Here is a 13,981-nt window from a genome sequence, read left to right on the forward strand (position 1 = left end):
AGAACGAGAGTTGTATTCCCCATTTTTTACAAAAATCTTGAAACTCGATACTTATGAATTGAGAACCGTTGTCCGTCACAATCTCCCTTGGCACCCCAAATCTGCATATGACATTTCTCCAAATAAAACTCTTGACTTCTCGGTCCCTGACTTGCGCATATGCTTCCTCAACCCACTTGGTGAAGTAATCAGTCACTGCTAGCATAAATACTCTTTGTCCCGGCGTCGTTGGCATCTTTCCTATGATATCCATTCCCCACTTCATGAAGGGCCATGGCGCAATGTTGAATGGAGTTTCTCAGGTGGCATATGCGACACTTGAGCAAACCTCTGGCACTTGTCGCACCTCTTAACAAAATCAACCGAGTCTTTCCTCATTGTTGGCCAATAGTACCCAGTTGTAAGGGCTTTGTTACACATGCTCCTTGATCCAGAATGGTTTTTGCAATCGCCTTCATGTGCTCCGTCAATGTATACTTTGCCTCGGCTGGATTCAAACACCTAAGTAAAGGACCAGTGAATGATCTTTTGTACAGTCGACCGCTGCTGAGGGTGAACCTGGCTGCCTTTGTCCTTAGCTTTCTTGACTCATTTTTGTCCTCCAGTAGAGTACCATGGTGCATGTACTCAATAATTGGTGTCATCCAAGATTGAGTGTCGATGGTGTTCGTTGATTGTTCTGGTTTCTTCCACACTGCTGACCATTGCATGTACACTACTGGGATTGTAATCCCATTCTTAATTTGGATTGACGAGCCCAAGTTTGCGAGTGCATCTGCATGGTCATTCTCTAATCTAGGAACTTGAACAATTGAAAATTCACTGAAGTGTTTTACCTTTTCTTTTACTACCTCCAAGTATGATGTCATTTTTGAGTCTTTTGCTTGGTAAGTTCCATTGAGTTGGTTGACCACTAGCTGGGAGTCCGAAGTGACTTCGATATTCTTTATATTCAATTCCCTTGCTAAGTCGAATCCAGCTATCAATGCCTCATATTCTGCTTCATTGTTCGTAGCTTTGAATTCACACCTAATGGATCGTTGTATAACGTCTCCAGTTGAGGTTGTGAGAACTATCCCAAGTCTGCATCCTTTGTTGTTGCTTGACCCATCAACCGACAACCTCCATGTGGTATTTGATTGTTGTTCCAAATATAACAATTCCTTCTCCGCTTGAATCTGCATATCACTAGAGAAGTATGCAATAAAGTCAGCTAATACCTGAGATTTGATTGCGGTCCTTGGTTGAAATGTGATATCATATTTGCTGAGCTCTACAACCCATTTTGTCAATCTTCCTGAGAGCTCTGGTTTGTGTAGTACGGCACGGAGTGGATATTGCGTGAGTACCACTATAGGGTGACACTGGAAATAGGGTCTGAGCTTCCGTCCTGCTGTGACGAGTGCCAGAGCAAGCTTCTCTAGCTGGTTGTATCTAGTTTCTGCATCCAATAAAGTTTTAGATATATAATACACAGGTTGTTGCTTACCATTTTCTTCTCTTATGAGAACGGAACTGACGGCTATTTCTGATACTGCTAGGTAAATGTAGAGCGTTTCTCCATCTTTAGGCTTGGCCATCAGTGGTAAATGTATCAGAAACTGTATAGTCTTGGCCACCACGAACTTCATCATCTTGGTTACCGAGACTGTATAGTCTCCCAAAGTTACGGGGATTTCAATGGATCCCATATAAGCAATCCCTTCCCCGGAAAATCCATACAACGTTGTTGCACAGGCTTTCAAATCTCGAAGAGTGAGTCCCATCTTTTCTAGAGTGGCCTTATAAAGGATATTAATAGAGCTCCCGTTATCTATCAGGACTCTGTGCACTCTTTTGTTCGCAAGCTGAAGTGTGATGACCAAGGGATTGTTATGAGGAAATTGGACATGTGACGCATCCTCTTCTGTAAAAGTGATGGGTCGAGTTTCAACCCTTTGTTGTGTCAGACCTCGTGGTTTAGGTTCATAGGGAGAACCGTCTCTAATCTTGAGCTCGTTTACGTATCTTTTCTAGGCATTTATGCCTAATTTGGAAAGGTACGATCCCCTAGAGATGGTTACTACATGCTCCCCATCTATTGGGGGTGGACGATCATCCTCCCATGCTCGGGAATTATTGCTCTGCTGGGCAAGTTGCGCAGACGCTGCCACCTGTCTGGACGATGCTTGATTGGTATTCTAGTTTCTTACATATTGTCTGAAATACCCTCTCGAGATCAAACCTTTGATCTCGTCTTTCAGTTGTCGGCACTCATCAGTGGTATGTCGACATCCTTGTGGAATCTGCAATACTTATTGGAGTCCCTCTTCGCCTTTTGATTCCGCATTGGGTCAGGTCGCCTAAATTGGACCTGATTCTCATTAGTGAGGAAGATATTTTTCTGAGTCTCATTGAGCTCGGGATAAACCGTATAAATGGAGAAGTACTTGTCTCCCTTTTTCTTTTTTCCCCCGTCTGCCTCAGAGTTACTCCCTTCATTTTTCTTTCTTTTCGAAGGGTTATCTCCGGAGGGTCATGATGTCGATCGGGTAGCCGAGGTCGAGGCTGAGTTAACATTTGTCGTTGTATTTATGGGCTGACGGGTTAGTTTTAATGCTGACCTCGCCTATTCTACATTGACAAATCTCTGGGCCATCTTGTTGAACTCGGTTATTGTCCTTAAAGGCTTTCTCTGTATATCATCCCAAAGGAGACTCCTTGGTAATATACTAGCTCTTACAGCCATAAGGTGGCCACTGTCATCGACATTGCGGGCTCGTGTCACCTTTATGTTAAACCTCGCGAGGTAACTTTTCAACGATTCTCCCTGTTGTTGTCTGACATTGGTTAAGTTCGAGGCTTCGGGCCTGACGCCCACCATGGCTTTGAACTGTTTTTTAAATTCTTTTGCTAACTGCTCCCAGGATGAGATCGAATGTCTTCTAAATTTTTTGAACCAGTTTTTTGTCGGTCCTATCAGGGTGGTTGGAAACAACATACACCAGAGCTCATAACCAACATTACTGGCTCGCATGATGGTATTGAATGTGCTCAAGTGGCATATTGGAAATATGTGGAGCAAAAGGCTCGAGCTCCTCATCAGAGTCATCAGCCTTGTCCTTGTTTTTTTTCATCTTGAAGGAGCCTGAACGCCTTTTCGAGTTGGTTAATTATCTTCTGGACCAAGTCCAATGGAGGCTGAGCTTGTGCTTGGGGGAGCTGGTTATTGTTTATAAAAGCTCCAGCTCCCTGTTCTGGTATAGGGTTATACTGATTCCCATATGCCGACTGTTTTCAACTGTTCAAATGGTCGCGCAAATCGGGGTTTGTAGGATTGGCTTGCCCCCGGTTCTGGTTCAGGTGATCTCGAAGATTAGGATGATTACCATGATTCCCTGTGTCCCTGGGTTTGGTATTATACACGCTTACCGACCTTGTAAGATCTAGGCTCCCGCTCATGAAACTAATGTTTCTCTCTGGTTGATGGGCTCGGTGGTTATGAGGTGGATCTTCCACTAGCCTTCTTGCTCTAGTTGTCTGTGATCTCGACATATGGCTTCCCACTGGTTGGGCAGCCCTGTGTTCTCGAGTCGCTTCTCTCTCGCCCCTATATCCAGGTTTGGTTCGACGGTTCACATCTCGACTGCCACTGCGAAATGGCCTTTGTGGTGCAGGCTCCCCTTCTTGGTTCCTATGAGGAGCTGGCTGGGGTGCCTCTCGGATTAGTGAGGGGTGTCTTATAGGAGATGGTAGATGTCTTATAGGAGATGGGGTGGCCTCCCATTGTTAGGCCTTGAAGGTCCAGAGTTGGCCCGAACAAGTTCTGGGTTGTTCTTGACAGATTCAGGGTTAGATCTCTGAGCTGTTGGAGGAGCTCAGTTATTCCTTGTTCCCGTCGTTACCTCCGCAGTCGGGTTGCAAATGGTATCAGTTTAAGTATTTCTTCTAGGGCGCTCATTGCCAGGGTTTGCTCTGGGCCTTGCCTGAGCCTGCTGAGCTGTAATGCCCCGGATTCCCTATTATGGTTAATGGCTGGATTAGTAGGCCGGGAGGGCCATAATTGTTTAATTACGCCATTGAATGTGTTTATGCATGTTTATGAGAATTATATTATAATATAATGTTAATTGTATGCATGTCGGTGATATATGTTGAGACCACATTATGATGTGGGTTTGTTCGAGCTATTCGACATGAGACGATCGTAGAATATTGATTAGTGGTTTAGTCACAACAGGTTTAAGTGTCGGGACTTGGGTTGAGTCTCGGGGTGATTTTGATGATTAGAGCGTTACCGGGAGATAAAGGGTAACGGGATGTGAATTATTGGTATTTGAGAACATTGAGAATAGCGGGAATTGGAGAGCGTTAATTATGATTAACGAGTTAGAAGGAAAGTACCAGATATGCCCTTGGGAGCCTTTAGAAACTATTAATTGACCTAGGGGTAAATTGGACATTTCACCCCTAGGATAGATATAACTCTTGATGGCTGAAGAAAGTAGTGGAAAAAACAGAGTATGCAAGGAGTTCTCCCGTACCTTCTTCTCTTCACTTTTCTTTGTGGTTTTTGAACCAATTTTGAGGATTTAAGCTTGGGAAGCAAGCCTTGGGAGTTTGGGAGTGAGTTCCACCATTGAAGACCATCATAAGCCGAGCCTTGGGTAAGTTTCTAACCATGGATTTCTCTGGTTTGCCCTGTTCTGGTTTTATTTTGCAGCTGAGATTTCTAGGATGAATTCATGGTTTTGTTGGGAGTTTTGGCTAGGGTTCCCATGCTTGTGATGTTTGGGGTGTGTTAGGATGGTTTTTGGGTTCATTTGGCATCAAGAATAGGATTTGGAAGCTTGGAAATCGAGTTAGAATCGAAGGAATTGAAGAAGGTCGGTTCAGGGGAGATTGGGTCTAGAGGTAGCGCTACAGCGCCCACCTTAGGGCGCTATAGCGCTCCTCAGGAGGCTTTCTGGCGCTTGGGAGGTTCTGTGTAGAGCGCTGTGGCGCTAGGGGTTGAGCGCTGTAGCGCTACCCTGTTCCTTCTAAGTCCCGTTTTGAGTGTTTTTAAGGGTTTTTGACTTGGGGTTTCAATCCTTAAGGCCCGGGATCGAATCTACTCACCGTGTGGGCATGTTTCGGGGTCCCGAGGGTGGTGCTTGGGTTAAGACTCTATTATTATGGATTCTCATTAATGGAGGTTATAATTGGTTGTGATTAGGTAACTGCTAAGGAACTAAAAGATCGATCATTCTCAGGGGTCGTCCTTATCATACTTCTCGCTCGAACTTGAGGTAAGAAAATGGTGTGTGAGTACAGTTGCACCCTGAATAGGTATATGACATGCATGGTTTGATATTGAAGCATGTTGGTTGATATATGTGGACGTGGATTGCATAATAAATGCTAATGAACGCTGACTACCTGTTTATGACACTGACTAGTCAGGGACCGGCTCTAAAGTCGATGATCACGCATTGAATGGCTCTATGGCATTAATGCGGGACCGGTCCTAAGGTTGAAGAACTTATAAGCGCTTGCCTGGTCTACGACCAGATGATTATAGCCAAGGTATATGACCCCGGTGACCGTTTGTCACATGGCTAAGGGACGCTGTCCGTAGTTTCGACTCTAGAGTCGTGAGGAAGGTTATGATGGTGACTAATCACCATACACCTGTCCTGATCAACTTATGAGAGAATCACTTATCAGTTAAGCCCTGGTGACCCTATCGTCACATGGCTAGAAGGAGCGATGCTCGTTATTGTGACTTTTGGCTATTGTCACCTATTTGTTGGACTAATAGTCCTGAACGGTTATTATGATCATTGTTGATATTATATCATGTTTTATTGTGTTTTCTTGCCGGGCCTTGGCTCATGGGTGCTATGTGGTGCAGGTAAAGGGAAGAAAAAGCTTAACCAGCCCTGAGTGGAGAGCTTGGGCGATGTTGTGTACATACAGGGCCGCTTGACCGCCACGGTTAAGGAGTTCTCAGAGGGACTAGGGGTTTACCCTATTTTTGCCGCTTAGGCCGGCAGGGATTGTAAATTTGGAACTGTAGCGACTCTTTTGTATTACGAACTACTTGTAAACATTTTGAAAGGCTCATGAGCAGTTTATTTACTTAATGAAATGTACCCTTTCCTTTTTACTGGTTTTCTACCTTAACCTGATAATAACACTTAGATCACGTTTTTAACCAAAGGACTCGGGTAGCGGGTCAAATTTCCGGTTCACCGTAACTGTTCTGGGGTAACCAGGGCGTTACATGAGCCCCTTGTTCGACCCTCCTAGCGGTTGTGCTTCCGCGGGGACGTCCTCTGGGCCTTCGAGGTGGTGCTTGGACCTCAATGGCCTGCCTGGCCAATTCCACATTGTGCCTTGTGGCCTCTGCCAATTGTTGGCGCAGTTGGTAATTCTCTAGTTCAACAATGAGGATATACCTCTCAGGATTATAATAGAGGTCCTCATCAGGTTTGGGAGCAGGCGGTCTCTGGGAGTCGGAGGATGCACTCCCCTCATCTGGGCCGTGGTATGTCATTAGTTGCTTCCCAGGTTGCCGTGGGTAATCTTTAGTGTGAGGAAGTTGCTCCTCGGGTATTTGGGGCAATGGTTGCCCACCAGTACTTGGGTTGTTTGTGGCAGCCATTGGTAATTCAGGAGGTTTATGACTAAACAATCCAACGATTTGCTTAATGCTCTCAATGAAAGCACCAAACTGTTGACGCCGTTTTTCGCCAACTTAAATCTGAAGAGCACTAAACAATTATTTAAGTAAACAAGGAAGAACTAAACAATTATTTAAGTAAACAAGGAAGAACAGTTGAATTTTTACGTGGTTCAGCAGTTAAAATCTGCCTAGTCCACGAGTCAATATTATTGATTTGTGATATTCTCTCAAAGAAATTTAGCAGAGTGTTCTCAGTATCCACTTGTCCCTTCCTACAAATAAAATTCTACAGGCTATTTATAGACCTGGTTGACAGAATATATTCCCCTTATTTCAGGAAGTTACAATTCAAATTTGAAATAAATACAAATAAATGCATTAATTACATAATATCCCATGATAATTGGGATTTAATATCAGATAACAACAAATCCCTAAGGAATAGGGATCTCCTAACAGTTGTCGTGTGCAAAACACGTTTCTGATCTTGCAGGCAAGGTTTACGCTATTCCAAGATCGATCAACACCTCGAGCTCGTTATTCTAGTCAACTTCCTCCTTAGCCAATGATTCCACCGAGCTCAACCTTCGGAGACCAACATCTTTGAACTTGCAATGAAGGCTCGAATTACACCCATATGCATTAGAGAAGGTTCATCCTTTCAAGCTTAACACTTAAGCTCGAGCCTTCTAAACTTGTACTTAATCGCCAACAAGGGCAAGTCAAGAATCATGCAAATTTATACAAGTGTAGCCATGCTTGTTATTTTTGAGCTTACGTTTTACAAGCCTACATTTCGATACTCACTTATGACTGTCGAAATTTGGGTGTAACAATGTAGAGTCCCAGAATGTTTACTTAGCTAGCTAGATAGTAGTTGTAGTAGTAGTTAGTAGTATGTTAGTTACCGTGGATTTTGGTTTAAGACAGGACTTAGTTGGAAACTTATAGCAACAGTTGTGGATTTTATAAGTTTAACCTATAGTTTAAGAATATTAATTATAACATAAGGTTTGATTAATATTGCTGGTCATAGATATATTAATTATTATAACCTAAGGTTTAGATAGAACCATTAAGAGCATGACACTTGTCATAATCATGTTTATTAAGGGATTAAGTATTTTGATGAATAGTTTTAATAAAAGAAAGATCTAGAAGCTCTAGAACCTTTCAGTAGCTGTTAGGATCGTATTATGACTCAGTCAAAGTTGTTTATCCAATTCAAATTATGCTGAAAAAGTGCAAATACGTGTTTGATATATCAACGTATGCCAATATATCGCAGCATAGGGGCCGATATATTGCCTACGGAAGATACGGAAAACACGTCGACTTTGCACGAACGTACGAATGGGGCTCAAGATTAGGGTAGAGCCGATATATTGCCTATAGGGAGCGATATATCGCCCCTATAGTGATGATTTTTGAAAAGTTTGTGATTTTGAATTTAAAAATAGCCTTAACCACTTAGACCTGCCTTTGAACGATTTTGACCGAGTTCTGGGCGTCAGTTGAACGAAAATTCAAATCTTTTACATTTTATAATCATTTATTTATTCAAATTAAAAGGGGTTAGTTTCACTCCTTGAACTCTATAAATAGGACCTAGTGCTCAGCCATTTTCTTCATTCTTCAAGCATTTGATCAGAGCCTCCAAGGTGGCAGTGTTACTATAGAGAGATACACTTGGGTTTGGGATAAAAGATTTATCATTCTAAGCTTTTCTAAACACTTGGGAAGTGAGATTTAGTGTGATTTCGGTATTGAGGTTTAGACCAATCCATAAGATCATTCAAGGTATTCCTATCCTTAAGTTTAGTTCTTTATGATTCTATAGTTTTCTTTTATTCAGATCCTAACTCTTGTTAATGATTCTTGATTAGGTATTTAAGTTCTTGAAACTTAAGGTTCTTCTTGTTAAGTTTCTTCTTGGAGATTTAGTGTTCTTTTCATATCTTTTTCTTTAGATTCTCACCATTTTTATTGTTGGTTTATAGGAGTGTTCTAATCCCGTTCTTGTTCCCAAATATCCCGGCTTTTGGTAAGGAAAATAGGCTAGATATATGTGTTTATATGTTTATGTTTATGTTATGATATGTTTTATGCTATGATATGATATATGTTATGTTATATGTTTTATAGTCCTTGGGCATATGACTTGTTTAGATAACAAGCCCCAAGAATATGTTTTATAGTCCTTGGGCATATGAATTGTTTAGCTAGCAAGTCCCAAGAATTTATGGGCATATGACTTGCTTAGCTAGCAAGCCCCACAAATTTATGGGCATATGACTTGATTAGCTAACAAGCCCCAAGAATTTATGATGGCCATTGTAGTCCTATATGATATATGTTTTTATAGTCATATGTTTTATAGTATATGTATATGATATAGTCATATGCTTATGATTTATGTTTTTAGTAGATTTTCTTTGCTGGGTATTAGGCTCACTCCTTTATTTTTAGTGTGATGCAGGAAAATGATTATGGAAGGCGGAAGGATTCTTGACAGCTTGGCTTGTGTGTTGAGGATGAATGGAATGAATGGAGTGCGTGTCGATCGAGGATGACGTTATTTAGTCTTTTTGAATTATGTTTCTTTTGTAATTCCGCATTTAGTTTTTAAACAATTGAATTAAAGTTTATGTTTTATGTTTTATTAACAATGTGATCTCATACCATATCACATTTTATTTTATTTTATTTTATCTTGTATTTGATACAATATTTTGGGTTTTCAATAAAGTTATGTTATTTCTTATGTTTGTATCAAAGTAGTAGCTATGTCTAGTAGATTTAATAGTCTAAGGTCTTAGAAATAGTTGTGTCATTACAAACAATACCTATATACAATATAATATATTTATAATATTTATTGTTATTAAATATGAATATATATATAAGTTAGATTAAATAAAATGACATGTTTTCTTTTTAAATATAAATGATAATTTTTTTAAATAAAAATTGAGATTATGTATCATATATTATTATTATATTTTATTTATATTAATATTTCATTAAATATTTAGAATATTATATTATAATTAATAAAAAAATCGTTAAAACCAATAAAAACAATTAACTACACACTTTTTATATATCTCTTCTATATAAAAAAAATGTGTTGATAATAGAAATTTTTTGTTTTAACGGTTTGTTTTGTTCACTTTAACATAATATTATAAATATTTAATAGAATATACATTTAAAACTAACTTAAAAATAGATATTTATCAATTATATTAATATAAATTCAAATATTACAAAATATCATTACTATAATAATATTTAATAGAAGACTACATATATAATAATCATATTAATATAAATACAAATTCAAATTCAAATGTTATAAAATATAATTATTATAATAATATATAATATAATACTAGATATTTAATACTATATTAATATAAAATATTATTATGATAATAATATATAATCCTATTTTTTACTAATTATATTAATATAAATTCAAATATTATAAAGTATTATTATAATAACATTTAATATAAAATTAGATATTTAATACCATATCAATATAAATTTAAATAATATAAAATATTATTATAATAATATTATTATAATAATAATATTATTTAATATATAACATTTCAGAGACCTGGCTTACACCTAAACGAGTGGGGGGAAGAAAGAGACCTGGTTCAAAAGCTCAGCACCTAGTGCAGAACTCATACATTGCTCTACAAGAGAATGTTTTGGGTGTCACAAAAGTGGGATTGTCTATAGCTAATCTTCTTCATGGAGAGTCACCACATAATTAGTTGGAATGTGAGAGGTATAAATAAAAGGGAGAAACAGAAAGCCCTTAGTCAGTTTTGTTTAGTTAATAAAGTTGGTTTTGGAGCTTTGTTAGAAACCAAGTTACGTGGGGACAAAATTGAGAAGATGATGAGCATGTTTTTCAGTAGCTGGGAGTTTTATACAGGGACTGTTGCTGAAGGGAGAATACTTCTGGTTTGGCAGCGACAATATGTTTCAGTTGAGGTTAGGATGGAGAGTGATCAATTAGTTCATGTTCTTGCTACTGAAGTGAGGACTAATAAAAAGTTTTATGTAACTTTTGTTTATGGAAGGAACACTATTGAGGAGAGGAGACAACTTTGGAATGACTTAGCTGGTTTATTCGTTCCAAATACTCCTTGGCTTGTGGCTGGGGATTTTAATGCCGTTTTTGAAGTCACTGACAGAGTTGGAGGCCGTGGTATCACCGCAATGGAGTTGGAGGATGCTCAGAATTGGAGAGCCTTAGGGTGGGTTGATGAGATACGCACTAATGGGTCTCACTTTACCTGGACGAACAAACAAGCAAATGAGGACATAATTTATTCTAAATTGGATAGGGTGTTTATAAATGAAGAGTGGGGGGATGTTTTTCCTAATTCAGTAGTTGTGGTTAACTGGGATTTATTATCTGACCATTGTTATTGTATTATCAAATCTGAGGTTGTTGTTAATCAAGGGATCAGGCTGTTCAGATTTTTCAACTTGTGGACTGATCATGACAGGTATTCAGAGGTGGTGCTTCAGAACTGGAGAAAGTCGTGTAAAGGAGAGGGGCTAGGGAAAATAATTCAGAAACTGAGTAGACTTCAACAAGTGTTATGGCAGTTTAATAAGTGTACCGTGGGTGATGTTGGTCAGAACTACACAAGTGCTAAGGAAAAGTTCCAAGAGGCTAATTTGATTCTCCAAAGGAACCCGCACTCAACAGAATTACAAAACAACGAGAGGATTGCGGGGGAGTTATTTGCTAAGCATGCTAAAACTTATGACAGCTTTCTTAGACAGAAAAGTAAGGTGAATTGGCTTCGCCATGGTGATGACAACACAGCCTATTTTCATGCGTGCCTAAAATAGCGAAGGGCCTCAAATCGGATAACTTCCTTTATCAATGATGAGGGTCAGTTGGTTGAGAGATTTGAGGATGTGGTAGACCACTTTGTGAGCCACTTTCAAAAGATAATGGGGAGTCCTAGTAATGCTACAATGCCCATTCAGGATTCTTGTTTTAGCTTGGGTCATAGACTTACTGTAGACCAGCAACTTGGTCTAATTAAGCCTTTTACTAGGAAGGAGGTGGAAGTAGCTTTGTTTAGTATTAATGCTAATAAAAGTCAGGGACCGGATGGGTATTAATGCTATGTGGAAGGATTTGGGTACGGAAGTTTCAGGGGCAATTCTAGAATTCTTTGAGAAGGGCATTCTGCCGAAAGAGCTAAACATGGCAACTATTACTTTAATTCCTAAGGTTGATACCCCTACCAAAGTAGTAGATTTTCGTCCCATAGCTTGCTGCAATACGATTTACAAGTGCATTTCCAAGATGCTTTGTGGTAGATTGTCGACAGTCCTCCCTAGCCTTATTAGCCAAAATCAAGGAGCATTCGTGCAAAAGAGGTTGTTAGCGCATAATATTATGATTCTTCAGGATATTATCAAAGGTTATACTAGGAAAAAATCTCTCCTCGATGTGTTATGAAGATAGACTTGAGTAAGGCTTATGACATGCTTAACTGGAATTTTGTAGAAAACACTCTCTCTGCCTTCTGTTTTCCGAAAAGGTTCATCAATTGGGTGATGGCTTGTTTAAGGGATCCTACTTATTTGGTTTTACTGAATGGTAGGATTCAAGGAGGTTTCAAAGGAAAAAAGGGTTTGAGACAAGGAGACCCTATCTCTCCTTTATTGTTTGTCCTAGTGATGGAATATTTTACTAGGCTCCTTAGTCAAGCTGCCCTTAAGAAGGATTTCCGGTTTCACCCTAAGTGTAAAAAGCTGAAACTTATCAATTTGTGTTTTGCGGATGACCTGGTTATTTTTTGCAAGGGTGAGATTAAGTCAGTGCAGATTATCAAGGACTGTTTCAATGCTTTTAGCTCGGTTTCAGGTCTTTCAGCCAACATGGGAAAATCTCAAGTTTACTTTGGGGGAGTGGCTGACAGTGAGATGAAAAAGCTGATGTGGAAAGTTCAGTTTAATAAGGGGTACTTCCCTCTCAGATATCTGGGAGTGCCGCTTCGCACCACTAAATGGAAAGCAGGAGATTGCGCTGTGATAATTAAAAAGATTCAATTGAAGCTTCACAATTGGTCTAGTCGTCACCTTTCATTTGCAGGAAGGGCTCAGCTTATTAATTTTGTTCTTCTGAGTATTAGGATGTTCTGGATGAGCATCTTCATTCTTCCAAAGAGTGTTCTTAAGGAAATAGACCAGCTGTGCAAGAATTTTCTTTGGGGGCGTAAAGACATTAGTAGCAACCGTTGCAAAATGCATTTTACATCTTGGGATCAAGTTTGCCAGCCTAAATGCATGGGGGGTCTTGGATTTAAGCATGGGGTTACTTGGAACACAGTTCTTCTTGCTAAATTTGTGTGGACTGTTTCTTTTAAGCAAGACTTATTATGGGTAAAATGGATAGACTCCATTTACCTTAAGGGGCAAGATTTTTGGAGCTATAAAGTACAGCAGGATGTGAGTTGGAACTGGAAGAAGATTGCTAATTTGAGAGACCTGTTCTCATCTCAGAGGCTGGCTGATTTAGTCAGGAACAACAAGATGAATGTGCGGGTTCTCTATAATAGTTTGCTGGATTCTAACAAGGTTGCCTTTGCTAATGTGGTTTGGTGTTCCCTAGCTGTGCCTAAGCATAGATTCATATTTTGGCAAGCTGCTCTTGGTCACTTGCTCACTCGAGACAAGCTTCAGATGTGCCACTTGCTTATAGCTTCTGATCTGTGTCCGGTTTGTGAAGAGGTTCATGAGTCCCATTCACATCTGTTTTTTGATTGTTATTTCTCTCATCAACCGAGAACCAGACTAGAGAACTGGCTGGGGAAAGCTAATTGGCCGAGCAGATATGATGACTGGCATCTTTGGATGATGGGCAAACTGAAAGGTCTTTTGCAGAAAGTTGCTGCAGCAATATTTGCTGCTGCTGTTTATCTGATATGGAAAAATAGAAACAAGTGTATGTTTGAGTTTAGCTCTTGGTCTGTTGACTTTGTTGTTCATGAGATCAGATATGCAGTTAAAGTTAGGCTGTCTAGGACTCCTAAGATAAAAATCAAGTCTAGGGACTTAGCTGTGTTTGATTTCATGATGCATTTGTAATTTTGTTGGCTGGCCGATCTGGCTTGGGCTATTGTATTGGTGTTTGTTTGCTTTTTCATATACTCATCTTTCCATCAAAAAAAAAATTAATATATAATCTTAATTTTAATTAAAAAAGTTTAACATATTTTAAAAAGTTATCCTATTATATATATATAAATTTTAAAAAAAATCATAAATAGTTTTGGTTTAATT

At 39.3% G+C, this 13,981-nt stretch overlaps 2 protein-coding genes across 2 annotated transcripts; one reads left to right on the forward strand and one right to left on the reverse strand.

Annotated features, from left to right (window-relative positions):
• Positions 1 to 374: 374 nt before the first annotated feature.
• Positions 375 to 1,691, reverse strand: LOC133806515 (uncharacterized). The gene has a single exon (XM_062244606.1). The coding sequence runs from the start codon at positions 1,689 to 1,691 to the stop codon at positions 375 to 377; it is 1,317 nt and encodes a 438-aa protein (XP_062100590.1).
• An 8,723-nt stretch (positions 1,692 to 10,414) lies between these two features.
• Positions 10,415 to 11,533, forward strand: LOC133806516 (uncharacterized). The gene has a single exon (XM_062244607.1). It carries the CDS (start codon positions 10,415 to 10,417, stop codon positions 11,531 to 11,533), a length of 1,119 nt encoding a protein of 372 aa, XP_062100591.1.
• The last annotated feature ends 2,448 nt before the right edge of the window (positions 11,534 to 13,981 follow it).

This window comes from Humulus lupulus, chromosome X (assembly GCF_963169125.1).
Source record: "Humulus lupulus chromosome X, drHumLupu1.1, whole genome shotgun sequence".
Classification (NCBI taxonomy): domain Eukaryota; kingdom Viridiplantae; phylum Streptophyta; class Magnoliopsida; order Rosales; family Cannabaceae; genus Humulus; species Humulus lupulus.

What these genes read in the sequence shown, in the direction of transcription:
- LOC133806515 (XM_062244606.1), bottom strand. Translation starts at nt 1,691, where the DNA reads ATGGGATCCATTGAAATCCCCGTAACTTTGGGAGACTATACAGTCTCG.
- LOC133806516 (XM_062244607.1), top strand. Translation starts at nt 10,415, where the DNA reads ATGGAGAGTCACCACATAATTAGTTGGAATGTGAGAGGTATAAATAAA.